General features: G+C 59.1%; 1 protein-coding gene across 10 annotated transcripts in view; it reads right to left on the bottom strand.

The window, feature by feature from the left end:
• The window catches only part of KCNT1 (potassium sodium-activated channel subfamily T member 1), a 93843-nt gene that overhangs the window by 4619 nt on the left and 75922 nt on the right, over window positions 1-13302 (bottom strand). For 5 of the 10 annotated variants that reach the window (XM_075439461.1, XM_075439451.1, XM_075439456.1 and 2 more), the window contains 14 exons: window positions 12475-12624; window positions 12066-12304; window positions 10523-10739; window positions 9232-9337; window positions 8966-9138; window positions 8679-8750; window positions 8258-8392; window positions 7881-7992; window positions 7129-7230; window positions 6926-7009; window positions 6242-6370; window positions 5847-5867; window positions 4904-5207; window positions 2906-2968 (listed from right to left, as the gene is read on the bottom strand). In XM_075439461.1, coding sequence (XP_075295576.1) covers window positions 2906-2968; window positions 4904-5207; window positions 5847-5867; window positions 6242-6370; window positions 6926-7009; window positions 7129-7230; window positions 7881-7992; window positions 8258-8392; window positions 8679-8750; window positions 8966-9138; window positions 9232-9337; window positions 10523-10739; window positions 12066-12304; window positions 12475-12624 — 1907 coding nt within the window. The remainder of the gene's footprint in view (window positions 1-2905; window positions 2969-4903; window positions 5208-5846; window positions 5868-6241; window positions 6371-6925; window positions 7010-7128; window positions 7231-7880; window positions 7993-8257; window positions 8393-8678; window positions 8751-8965; window positions 9139-9231; window positions 9338-10522; window positions 10740-12065; window positions 12305-12474; window positions 12625-13302) is intronic. The other 5 variants (XM_075439455.1, XM_075439462.1, XM_075439452.1 and 2 more) reach the window with 4 other exon arrangements.

Here is a 13302-nt window from a genome sequence, read left to right on the forward strand (position 1 = left end):
CCATGGGCAATGGCGTTGCCACCAGGAGAGCGCCAAGAGCATCGCTGCCACCTCCCTCCGCGCCCCCCCAGCCGCTCCCCCACCACGGCACGGCCCTGGGGACCGGCAGACAGAAGGCTCCCAAGTGTCCGCTCCCCATTCCCCCCCCCCCAGAGTAAGATGTCTTACCTTGGTTTAGCACAAAAAAGGGAACAGGTTAGTCTTGCTGCGGTGGGTATAGCACAACAACTCCAACCACTGGGTCAGGGCAGCCAAACCCCCCCCGGGCCGCTCGAACGCTCTGCCCACTTCTCCCCTTCTGAAATCACGTAATTTAGCATTATCCAGCAAAAGGATTTAGGTCAACGATTGCTTCGTTCTCCTGCCCACGGGAAATCACCTCCGTGGAGTTTCAGAGCCATCGAAGCCATTTGGGGATGGCTCTAAACTACGGTGACGTCCCGGGGGGCTCGGGGCCACTGAGGGCTGCACCCATGGGTGCTGTGCGGGGCGAACGGGCGGCCCCGAGGCCAGGGGGGCCCTGTGCTTTCTGAAATAGCCGAGAACAAGATCATGGGTGAAATGAATGGGGGGGTGCAAGGCTGCGGGCGACCGGGGAGGGGGTGGAAGCTGCGACAAAGAAGACAATTTACAGACTGAGTGACCGGGCGCAGATGGACAGGATGGAGAGGGGACAGACAGACGGACGCGAGGGGCAGCGGGATGAGCGCGGCGGGACACCAGCTCGCTGCAAGGCTTGTCACTGGGACGCCTCTCCAGGCTGTCAGAAAGGGTCCTCTGAGCAGCATCGGTGCACACCAGATGGTTGCTGCTCTCGGACAAATGGAGCTCGGTTTGGTGGGCAGCGGGACCAGGGACCGGCTGCCAGGACGGGCGTCAGCTCCGGGCTGGGGGCTGCTCGCTGTGACCTGTCCTGCTGCTCCCACCACCCCGTCCCTGCTGTCCCCCTGCCCCTACCGTGATCCGGAGCGGATCCCCTGGTCAAAGGCTGCCCTGCCACACGGTGGGACACAGGCTGAGTCTCCCGCCACAGAAACCACGCATGGGTGCGTGATCACCCCAGGCATGGTGCGGTGGCCAAGCCAGCCCGCGGGCGAGGAGTACTGCGGCTCTTCGGCCTCGGGACTGGGGTGAAACATCTGAAGGAGGGCTTTTCTCCAGCCGTGAGATGAACTGGACGCGGTCCTGTGCAGCCTGCTCTGGGTGATCCTGCTTTGGCAGGGGGTTGGACTGGGTGACCCACAGAGGTCCCTTCCAACCCCCACCATTCTGTGAGCCACAGCAGCTCAAGCCACCACAGCCACCTGGCCTGGCACCCTGCGCAGGGATGCAAACAGGTCCCCCTGGGGCTGCCTTCACCACGCGTCTGGATGGTGCACGTGCAGACGGGCTCCAGGGCATACCCATGGCTGGACCACACCGGTACCGCACACAGAGGCGCTTGCAAGGGGACAGGAGACCTTTGTTTTGTGGCTCAGACCCCTCCCTGGCACCTCTGAGGCCACTGAAGATGCTGCAGCCGGCGGAGGACCGGGACCCCCTGACCCACGGCAGGGTGCCCAGCCCCAGGCGCCGGCCGGTCCCTCGAGCTGCCGGAGAGCTTTGGCCATCCCAGTGCTCAGCCTTACAGCGAGGCGGGGACAGGGGGTGGCAATGCTGGGGCACGGGTGGCACACGGACCCTGGGACCCGACGGGAGACACGGGGTTTGCCATGACGGGGGAGGCGGGGAAGGGCCCTGGCTCACGGCAGGTTCTCCTGCCCCATGGAAGCACCTTTTCCTGACCCCCATGCAGCCGAGCCAGGCACTGCTAAACCCACCAAGTATATTGCCATGCCGTCCCTGCTCGGCCCAGCAGCACCCTCCCCCAGTTTGGGGTTATTTTTTTTGGGGGGGGGGGAGGGAAGGCAGCACTGAGCTCCAGCTCCCGCACCCACGCATCCCCCGGCAGGGATGCCACCACCTCGGACCTTCACCCGTGGGGTCTCCTGGCTTAGCAGGGAGTGAAGTGGTGATGCTGGGCCCCTCTGCGGCAGGACACGGGGTCTCGCTCAGCCCCAGCTCTTCTGCGGGAGGGGGAGGTCCCAGCGGGGTCTGAGCTCTGCCCAGCAATATACTTTGCTGGCGTGGGGCTTCCATGAGCCGCTTCTCTGATGAAGGACACAGCTTATAGGAAAAATGCCAACTTTTCACCTTAAGTGTGGGCTAGTGAAGCCTAAAGTCCAGCTAGGTCGGGCTATCGCTAAGCTCCAAGCTGCTGCAGGTAAAAGGGGCCTTTCCAGGGCACTTTACACCACTGCGTAACGGTGTAAGCGATGCAACAAGTCCCACAGACTCCAACAAGGCGCCGAGCCCAACACCCCCGGTGGGAAAACAGGGGCTGCCGATGCCGCAGAGCTGTCGGGAACGCAAACCACGGCTTGCGCAGGGCTCTGCCAGCGCTGCCTTGCCCCGGAGCCGTGGCTGACCCAGGCGTGGTCGAGAGGCGAGGGGGCCGGCGCAGGAGCTCCAACATCTCCTCGTGGCCCACACCAGCAGCTCCGCTGCGCTCGTCCCCTCGCGGGGTCCCCTCCTCGAACGGCCACCGGCTTCACAGACCAAAACCAACTGGCAGAGCAATGGAGGGACGGTTCAACGCCAGCCAAGGGCTGTGATTGCTCTGGGAGAATTCAACTAGAAGAGGGTCCCTGAGGGTTTTGTCTCCATGACTTTGCGGAGCACTGCGTTTGCACCGCTGCTGCAGGGTGGTCTCTTGTTTTCCACTGCCACCCAACAAATTAGTGCTTGAAAGGCTCGGGTAGCTAAGGTGAAAACCGGCAAGGGTGTGGGTTGGGCTTAGCTGGCATGATCTTGTTGTACGCTGCACGCCGTGAGTCACGCGGGACTCCCAGGGAAAGGGAATTACCTTGCAAATATCCCAGGTTTACCCGATTCATCACATCACTGGCTGTTAAATTTGCTACATCCTCTACAGAACATACAGGGAAAGGCACAGACATAAACAGAGAGAGAGAGAGAGGTCAGCAAGCCATGGTTCGGCAAATATCAGAGACGAGCTCCTGCACTGCAGCAATAAAATGAGCAAAACAAAAAGGAAAGGGGGGAGAAGGCAGAGCAACGTGGTCTTCCAAAACGCCATGGGTGTCCAGACACTGACGGTGACACACGGTGACAACGCACGGTTCCAGCACAACCGGCCGCAGCGGCCAGGGAGCTGCTGGTCCCCCCGCCGCGCCCAGCGCCCCGGTCCCGGCCAGGCATTGCCCTCCCGCCCTGACGGGAGACGGCTCCCTCACCACTCGCTGCCTCTTCGCTTCCCGGAGCTCCCCCGCTTCGCTCCAGCCAAAACCTGCCGGATGGGCCAGGAGAAGGATGCAAACTCCAACGCTACCCCAGCCAACGGTGCCCGAGCATCCCGGTGGGGCTGGCTGCAGGGCAGCCCCTCGGGACCCTCTGCCTGCGCGCGCAGGGGATGCCTCGCCGCGGCCGGCCCTCCGCCGCGGCTCTTGCTTCGGGTGTGGGGGCTGTGCTTTGGGTGCACCCCGTTTCCCAGGTTCCCGTGCCCAGCAGCTGTGTAAAACCGCTGCTTTTCAGGCGGTGAATGGCACCAGCCATGCTCCGGGCTCTGCAACGGAGCTGCTGGGAGCTGGAAGCCCCCCAGAAAAAGCAGCAGAAATTTCTGGGATTAGTTATGTAGGAAAAAAAACGGAGCGGGGGGACGCATCGCTGCAAGCCCTTGCCTGGCGCGCCCTGTGCCCGCTCGGTCCTGCCGCAAGCCGGCTCTCCTGCCTCCCTCCCCGGGGACGCTGCCGCTGCCCGCCCGTCTCCCTCCACTCCAAACTCTCTCCTGCACTGCATTTCTTTACATTTTCTCCTCCTCCTTCACATGCCTGAAGGGCTGCGAGGGAGAAGCCAAGATGGTAGAAGAGGAATACCCCCCCTCCCTCCCAAAATCCCGTCCCAGCCAGGGCACGATGCCAGCCCGCTTGCAGGCAGGGACCACGCGGGGCAGACGGACGCTCTTCGAGGATGGAGCAAACAGGCAGCAGCACAGGATGGCTTAAAAGAAAGAAAAGAAAAAAAAACCAAAAACAAACCACCAAACCAAACCAAAGCAACCAAGGAAGCCGTGGGCTACAGACTTTGTCGTAACCAAGGGGTGGGGATCGTCCGGGGGGGACACAGACGCCAGCACCAACGGGTGGGTGAGAAGCTTCACGAGAAACGCGGCTGCACGGAGGGACCCTGAGCGCTGCGGCCGTCCCGGGGCCACGCGGGCTCGTCACGGCGGGAGACACCAGTTTCACACGCAACGAAGCAAACCGCTCAGCCCTGTAGCTACCGAAGTGTGGAGGAGCTTTATGAAGGATTAAAGTCTATAATGAGCGGGGTCTGCGCCCACTGACGGGGCTTCACCTCTCCCTGCCGCACTGGGGGGGCTCTTGGGCAGAAGGGTTTTGCTGACTTGGGGTCAGCGTGTCCTGAACCACCGTTCCTGCACGGCCGGGAATGGGGGGCAAGCAGGGCATCGTGCCCCACGGCACTCGGTCCAGCTGCAGGCAGGAGGGCAAGAGTTACTCTGCCGCTGCAAACTCCTGCCTGGACCCATCGCAGAGCCCAGAAACGGGGGTGGCTGCCAGCAGCCGGCCCCGGGGAGGGGACTCTACGCTGCGGGACCCCAGCCTTGACCGCGCTCGTCTGCAGAAGCACAAGCAAGCCGGGGAATGAGGCACCGCTCGGAGCCGGGTCCGGCAGCGCCGGCGGGGTTAGGCTTGGCACGGGGTTAGGCTTGGGCTCGGCGTGGGGTTAGGCTCGGCGTGGGGTTAGGCTCAGCTTGGGGTTACCTGAGGAGCCCGCAAGCGGGATGCACCACCGCAGAGAAGTGCAACCGCACGGCACTTACCGTACCCGGTGGTGGGCAAGCCCAGGTGCTTCATACGGTTTTTGACGAGCTCGGAAAGCTCCTGCCTCTCGGAGCGCCGGTACAAGCTGAGGCGCTGCTGGCTGATCCACTCGGCCGTCTTGCTGGCGTGCTTGTTGCCCTTCCTGCTCAGCCGGCGCGCCCACTGCATGCTCTTGCGCCGCAGCAGCGGGTGCTCGGACTGGTCGCTGGAGCACGAGTTCCTGTGGTGGCTGGTCTTGATGCCCCAGTGCTCCTTGACGTCCTTCGTGTCCTCGCAGTCCTCGACATTGATAGAGATCTGTGACTGGAAGCCCAGCAGGTCACGGGAGGGCAGGGGGGGAGCTGCAAAGAGCCTGTCCTGTCTCTGGTGGGGTGGGCTGGGCACCTGCTGACCCACACGTGCTCTCCCAGGACGTCATCCCTGTCCTGCTCCAGCCGCCTGGCCGGCAGACGTGGGATGAGCGCCGTCGAGCGGAGGTTAACGGGCGCCTGACACCTCCTCTCACAGGGTTCTCCCCGAGCTGCCCCAGGGACAGCCCTGCCCTGGTCTCCCTCTCACCTCACAGCAGACGTGCTGCCACGCCGCCCATACAGCAACACCCACTGGTGAGCTGGGATTTATTAATAAAGCAGTTTATAGCATCTCTTAAGAAAGTGGTGGATTGCATTTAATTAAATGTCAACTTTTGCCTCCATGTAACTGCCTCCTGCACAGCCGACAACTGGAGGTACTGAAAACGGAGCCTGGCGCGCTCCCCTGCCCCTCATCCCAGTTAATTACTAATCACACTTCAGGGCACCGAGGACTTTCATCTTCCCGGACTGCCGAGGCTCAGCCAGCATCGCCCTTCCGCGGGGACGGGCAGTGCTGTGCCGGCACCGGGGGTGACACCCGGCACGAGGCTCTCGGTGGCCCAGCACCACCCGAGCGCCTGGCACTCACCTGCGCTCTGATGTCGTGGGGCTGCAGCGGGGGAGAAGGAAGGAAAAATAAAGTGTCAGCCTAGCAAACAGGCAGCCGTGCCGCGCCACGTCCCTCCCCGCTCCCAGGGACTCGGTGCCACGTGGCACTGTGCCGAGAAAATGGCCCCTCCTGCCCGCAGCCACGGGCATTCACACGGCCGCGGCTGGGAAGCCACCACACCACAGCCATAATGGAGACGCCGGGCTGCTAACGAAGCGAAGGCAGAGCTTCCCCTCCCCTCGCTCCTCCTCACCGCTGCTGCAACCAGGTCCGAGGGGCCTCATGGACCTGGCCAGCCTCATGGACCGCATCTCGGCAGCCCAGCGGTGATGCTCTGCTGGGACCACCAGCATACGCCACCGCCGTGCCCCTACCTCGGAGGTTGCAAACATGTGTGACTCTGTCCTGTAAATCCCTATGGGAATCTCCGCACTGGAGGAGCAAAGCTTCTGGAAGAGGCGGCCATACGTCCGGATCCACAGGTCATCTTCAGTGATCTTCATCTAAGCAGCAGAGGACAAACATCAACTGCCCTGCACCGTGCAGAGCCTGAGGAGCACCTCGGGGCTGCTCCTGAGCTTCATCCAGCTCAGCCATGTCAATCCCAAAAGCAAGATGGACTCCACAGAAAAGACCGGGGGCAATTTCTGATCCCAGCCATCCGAATGGGGACTTTGTTCCTTGGTGTCTCTTGGGCTTTTGGGCTCGTGGTAGTGCTGATGTTCCCCACTGGCCCAGGCTGCCCAGGGAGGCTGTGGAGTCTCCTTCTCTATTCAAGACCCGCCTGGACGCGGTGCTGTGCAGCCTGCTCTGGGTGACCCTGCTTCGGCAGGAGGGTTGGACTAGATGACCCACAGAGGTCCCTTCCAACCCCTGCCATTCTGTGATTATGTGATTCTGTGATTCTGTAATGACCTATGATGTTCTGCCTAATGTTGTCTCCCCACCTGTCCCCCAGAAGAAGAAAATCCTCCACCCCCACGTGCTGAGTGACAGATCCCACCCAATCCACAATGACATGGCCCGATGATTTCAACCCAAGGGGACTTGGCACCTACCGCACAGAGGTAGCCAGAGCCCGGCGTGGTGTCAAGACCCAGCAGCAACCGAGTGATGGTGATCATGTAGTCCTTCACGAACGACTGCAGGGAGACATTTGGGCAGGAAGCCGGAGAAAAGGTTTGCTCGGTTATTCACTGGGAGACACGAAGGGGCGGCCGCAGCTGCAAGGTGCATTACCCTGAGCCCGTCGGGCTCTCACCTGGTAGAGCAGCGTGTCCAGCATGCTGATGCTGAAGACCCTCCCGGCTGCAAAGGGCAGCCGGAACATGAAGGCCAGGTTGGAGCCGTTCTCTCGCTCTTTCTGGAAAAGGAAGGGGACACATGAGCACTCATAGGCAAACACTGTTGGCAGGGGCTTGTTCCTGTCCTTCCAGGGCATTTACCAAAAAAACCCCAAAAATGCAGCCTGCCCACGCATAGGTTGCAGAAAAACTAGAAAACTTGTGAAAATGGGAGGACACCAGCATCGCATTTCTGGTGGGTGTGCCAGGAGGGAACCAGGGCAGCATCCTTACACTGGGCAAAAGAGGGATTTTTCTCCACAGAAATGTGTGAGACACGGCTGGGTTTTTTTGACATGGGCTGGATGTGGCCCTTTCACTTGCCCCAGTGTCTGGTTCAGGGGTATTTTCTCCCTTGTCAGAAGATCTGTCTCCGCACAGTGACCCCACTGCATTAAACCCGACTCAGAGGGCCAGTGTGCCCAGCACCGCAGTGGGCAAAGCAGCACAAACTCCAGCCACCGAATAAATACATAAATGCGTAGAAGGAGGTAGCTAGTCCAGAAATCAGCTCCCCTTTTATTTCTCTGCTGCAGGGTATCTCGGGTAGATGCACACTAGCTATGGTAGCTGCAGCATGCAGAAGAGCACAGGACCTTGAGAAGCTCAGATGTAATCACTCTCAGCATCGACTTCCCAGGCCCCGCGTGCAGGGAAGACCTGCTCTTACCTTTTCTAGCTTGGAAAGGGCAAGAGAGTAACTGTCCTTTGCTCTGAACTGCATGAACCTCATGTTGGAGGGGTGGGTCAGCTCTGTGATAATGCTGAGGCTGGGGAAGAGCCTGCAATGGAAAGAGACCCGTTGTCCTGCAGCTCGCTCAGAAGTGAGAGCACTCCCTGCTTTCAAAGCCTGAGGAAGACCAAAACCATCCCTGTGCCTGTCTGTGGTCAGAACTGGCCAACTAGACGCTGTTTTCTAGAGCAAGCTCAACCACAGATGTGTCCCACTGCCCACAGCCACCACCACAGCCAGCAGCACCCTTCCTGGTCTTGTCTCCAGCAAAGTTAGGTGGCTGTGAGGGAGCCAGGGCAGCGGTCACCCCTCACCTGAACATGGTCTGGACGTTGACAATCGTCTTTGCATCTGCCATGTAGTCCTCCTCGGCACTCATTGTGCTCTCCTTGTCCACCACCACCAGGTTGTCGGCATAGATGATGCCGCACTGCAGCAAGCTGTCCAAGCTGGGCAGTTCCCAAAGAGAAGAGCGCAGGGTCAGCCCTTGGAAACGACACAGGGAAGCAGCACGCTGCGACGCTACAGCAAGCCCAGGTTGCTCCCAACCACCAGCTCTTCACCTGCTCCCATCTACCGATGGGGGTTTGACAACCCGGGAAGCCAAAGGTGGGCTCAGCTCTATTGTACCAACCCTGGGGCTCTTATGGGATGACCCAAAAGTATGGGCTGGGGTAAATGCAACACGTTCAGGCATCAGTGTGAGTAACAACAGCCTCACGCGGGAACACCTACTTGTCGATCGTGCCCTCCATGTAGTAAACCATGGGGAAACAACAGATGGCTTCCAGAAAGTGGTGCTCAGGTCTGGAGGAAGAGCAACAGAGAGCAAGGTGGTTCAGCAAGTCCGTGGGGCAAAGACAGACAAAACCCACACAGGAGTCCCCAGGGTCAACATCAGCCAAGGTACCCAGCAGTGGCACTGCCATCCCCCCACACTCCCACCCCCACGGTATGAGATGCCCAGGAAAACACAGGGGAGGGCTCGGTGAGATGGAAAACATCCGTGGAAAAGTACTTGCTTGTTGTCCAGCAGCAACACAATTGGGTTCAACTCTTTGCGGGACCGATAGTACGCACGAAGCGGGACAATGAAGTTGTACAGGCCGTTCCCAGCCGTCTCCGCCGAAACGATGATCAGTTTGTTCTTAAAACCGTAGGCTTTGGCATCTTCAAAGCTGTTGTGCTTGCAGCCCTGCGCGGCGGAAGGCAGCGCAGGGACTCAGCGCGGGGCTCTCGGCCGCCCACCCACCACGCATGGAGCCAACCCCCTGCATCCCCATCATACCTTGTCCAGCCTCAGGCAGCAGAAAGGGGCTTTTTCGGGTAAAAGGTGGCACAGAGTTGGGGAGCTCCCAATGTAGGGGGAGTTTGGCGGGTAGCCCTTCACGTACCTGCAGCAGAGAGAACGTCCAGCAGTGTGAGGACACGGGGAGAGCTTCCCACACATGCAACACTCAGACGCTGGAAAAACGTTTAAAAGCAGCAGGCCCGGGGCTCAAGCACATCACTGACTTTGTAAAACTCTCCCACAGCAGCTGGAAATTTTACAAAATACACGTATTTAGGAATCTCTTTTGCTAGGCAAAGGGTCATGAGATTGTAAATATGCAGTGTTCCCAGCACGGGTGGAGAAGGCAGCAGATAGGACCATCGAGTGCCGTTGGGAGACAGGGTAAAGAGCTCCAGGAGAGGGGGGCAATGCCGGGCCATATAAAGAAGCCAAAAAAAAAAAAAAAAAAAAATCACTGTCCATTTTTGGAGTTCATTTTCATCAACAGATTTTTTTTTTTTTTTTAAAATTGCCATTTGTGCTTTTGATAGAACCAGAAACAGGAATTTCATTTAAAGAGCAGCTAAAAGCGGACACGAATTAGAAGCCAGTTGGTGAGTTTGCAGAGACTTGGTAGATTCCCCACATCACTGTGACAGCATCCAAACTGGTAACCAGTAAAGCAAGTGCTTATCTGGCGGTCATAAACTAACAGTTTAAAGCTGGAGTAAGTATTTATGCCGTATTTTTTATTTATATGCAATGGAGAACAGGATCCTCTTCACGTCGGTGAGTGAAGGGAGGCAAGAGGACTGATGGAACAACCTGCCCAGTCCCAGCAGTGTCTGCCTTGGGACAACTTCACCGATAGTTGAACTATTGGTGAAGTTGCCCCAAGAAGTAGAATTTCACTTCTTCCCTCTGAGGGTGACGGAGCCCTGGCCCAGGCTGCCCAGGGAGGTTGTGGAGTCTCCTTCTCTGGAGATATTCAAGACCCGCCTGGACAAGGTCCTCTACAGCCTACTGTAGGTGACCCTGCTTCGGCAGGGGGTTGGACTGGGTGACCCACAGAGGTCCCTTCCAACCCCTACCATTCTGTGATTCTATGATACCCAGAGGAGACTTCTCCAAAGCAGCCCAAATGGCCAAGCAGCAACTGCCCGTGCTGCAGACACTTGTGTGCTCGTGCAACAGCCGTGAGAGGCTCAGTCTGAGCATCCCTCATGCACCACTGAACGCCCGTCGTTCACAATGGTCCCCGTCTCTCTGAAACCAGGGATGGCTCAACCGAGGGCGGGCGACTCACTCCACAACTGCTGACCCCTCCTCATCCGACTGCGTCATCTCGTCTTCCGACTGGTCACTGAGCAGGTCACAGGGCAGCAGGGACGAGGTGTCGGCCAGCTCCAGGACGGGCGCGATGCTGGGCCGGCGGTTGCCCGAGCCGTTCTCTGCCGGCAGTGCCAGCTTGCTGCTGTTAGCGGGGCGGCACTCCGTGTTTTGCAGGTCCATGGCTACTGTACCTGGACACGGCGGGGAAGGAAGCACAGCAAACACGCTATAAGGAGGTGAAGAGAGCTGCATCGGTGAAGCATCATGGAGAAGCATCATGCCCAGGTGGTCCTGCACAGGGATGAGGTGGAGCCTGCGGGACCATGCATTGTGCCTGTTAAATACAACCTGGATGGAGCTAACCCGGGCGTGGGCACGGGGAGTGCTGGCACAGCACCCACCAGCGAGCTCTGCCTGGGCATTGCTGTGTGGAGCATCTCCTCGGGGGCACAGCTCAGGTGCTCCTGTGGCAGGGGCAGGCTGCTGGCCCTGGGGAGCATCACCCTCCCCATCCCCGACCCGTGGTGGATGGGGCCAGACTCTTTCCAGCAGTGCCCAGCGACAGGACAAGGGGCAACGGGCACAAACTGAAGCAGAGGAAGTTCCAGCTGAACAGGAGGAAGAACTTCTTCCCTCTGAGGGTGACGGAGCCCTGGAACAGGCTGCCCAGGGAGGCTGTGGAGTCTCCTTCTCTGGAGATATTCAAGACCCACCTGGATGCGGTGCTGTGCAGCCTGCTCTGGGTGACCCTGCTTGGGCAGGGGGTTGGGCTGGGTGACCCCCAGAGGGCCCTGCCAACCCCTGCCATGCTGGGATTCTGTGGTCACCTCCTGCCGAAGCTCTCACCTGAGTCTTGGCCAAACAGTGATTTTTAGATGGTCAGGAAAGCGGGGAGCCTCCCAGCAAGCAAAGCGCAGGCGCTGGGCTCGTCGGGTACTGCTGCCCCGCTCGCACTCACACGATTCCTCTCCCCCTCACTACTTTTTGCCAAAGGTCCCTCTGCGAATGAGCCATGGAATGAGAACACTGATAAACGCCGTTCAGCAAAGCACTTTGCAGCTTGCTGGAGGATAATCTATGCAAATTGCTGCTCATGAGTACAAAAGCATAAATTGTTTTCCTGAAATACAATCTGCTCATGTAGCGCAGCCTCTCCGGGCAGCCCCAAAACTCGCTCTCCCCAGACACAAGCTGGAAGCAATGACTCACGGTATTTTTTATTTGCGAAAATGCACCACGCGCTGCAGAGCAAACTACGCCCTTTGCTGGGCTGTGAATAATCAACGCGATTTAGGATGTGGCCAATGGCATTTATGCTTCCAACCAGGGCTTGGAGGATTTATGCAAATACCGTTAATAATGGACATCACGAGCTTTAATAATGATCTTTCAGCTTGCTGAGAGCACCCAGGGTGCAAGGAGCAGTGTGTATTTTACTGGTGAGGTGACTGGGACAGTGGATGGAAAGGGATTTTTCAGTGGCTGCCCCCCGCCCCGCTGAGGCCCCCCCGACTCACCCATGCTGGCGATGATGCTGTGCACAGGCAGGCGGGACGGGCCGTCGTAGGTGCCTCTCCCCGCAAAGCCCTTCTTCTTCTGCTTCTCCTCCTGCTTGAAGATGAAGGCAGAGTTCTCTTCCTTGGTGATGTTGATGTAGAAGCAGGTGTCGGACGCTGCCATGATGTGCCGTGGGCCAGGGTTCAGCAGGATGCTCTTGTTCTCCTCCCTCCGGATGCCGATCAGGCAGACGCCGTACCTGTGCCGGGAGCATGATGTGGGCATTCACAGCTGGAGGAAAACCCCTTTGGAGCTTTGTCCCTGCCCAAACGTCCTCGCAGCACGCTCCAGTCCCAGCCCCGACCCTCCAGAGATGCAGATGGGCGGATACACCCTGCCCACCCCTGCCCGTCACCCCCCTGCCCTCACTTCTTGTGCGCATGGAAGGCGGCGTAGGTGAAGCTCTTCCCCTCATACTCCATGAAGAACTTGCTGTCGCCCATCCGGATGTGGTAGACCTCGTTGCCCGAGCAGCGCCCGTACATCCGCTGCCACTGCTCCGGGGACTCCTGGCCCTCCCTGCAACGACAGGAGCAGCGTGCCGGGATGGACTCCCTGGTGCTGGGATAGGACCTCCCACTGTGCCAGGCTGGGACCCCCTCGTGGTGCCGGGACAGGACCCCCTGGTGCCGGCACAGACCCCAGCACACCAGCCAGCTCCCAGGGCAGAGCCGCACGGCTGCCAATAACGGCTGAAGCTGCCATTTAGACCAACAGTGGTGAGATTACAGCCACGTGGCTCCACAAGCTGTCAGCATTGGCAGGCTGAGGACAAGCCCCTTCTCATTTCTGATTTTAAGTGCCTTTCAACCTAACGAGGACTCCCGGGGGCGCGCAGAAGCAGGGTTCAGAGCCCAGGGTTGCAAACAGCTCTAAGCATGGGGCAAGAGTCATCGGGCAATGATATTTCGTAACTGTTTTGATGTTGCATTACCCAAAATTCAGATATTTCTGGCTGGCCAAGGCACACAGGACCCACACCACCGCTTTACCAGGCTGGCAGAGCTCCTGCCAGCTGTGCTGTATAGAAACCTGCCAAACAGTCTGCAGCGTCCGGGTTTGCAGGGGCTGTGAATTCACCTTCCTGCCAGCGGGACCATGCCAGTAGAAAGAGGACAATTTCATTCCCAGTCTCTGGAAAGGTGCTGTTGGTCAGCCCTCTACAACATTGGCTTTTGCTTCTGACCTGGCTGGGGG

Source organism: Opisthocomus hoazin, chromosome 19, assembly GCF_030867145.1.
Source record: "Opisthocomus hoazin isolate bOpiHoa1 chromosome 19, bOpiHoa1.hap1, whole genome shotgun sequence".
Taxonomy (NCBI): domain Eukaryota; kingdom Metazoa; phylum Chordata; class Aves; order Opisthocomiformes; family Opisthocomidae; genus Opisthocomus; species Opisthocomus hoazin.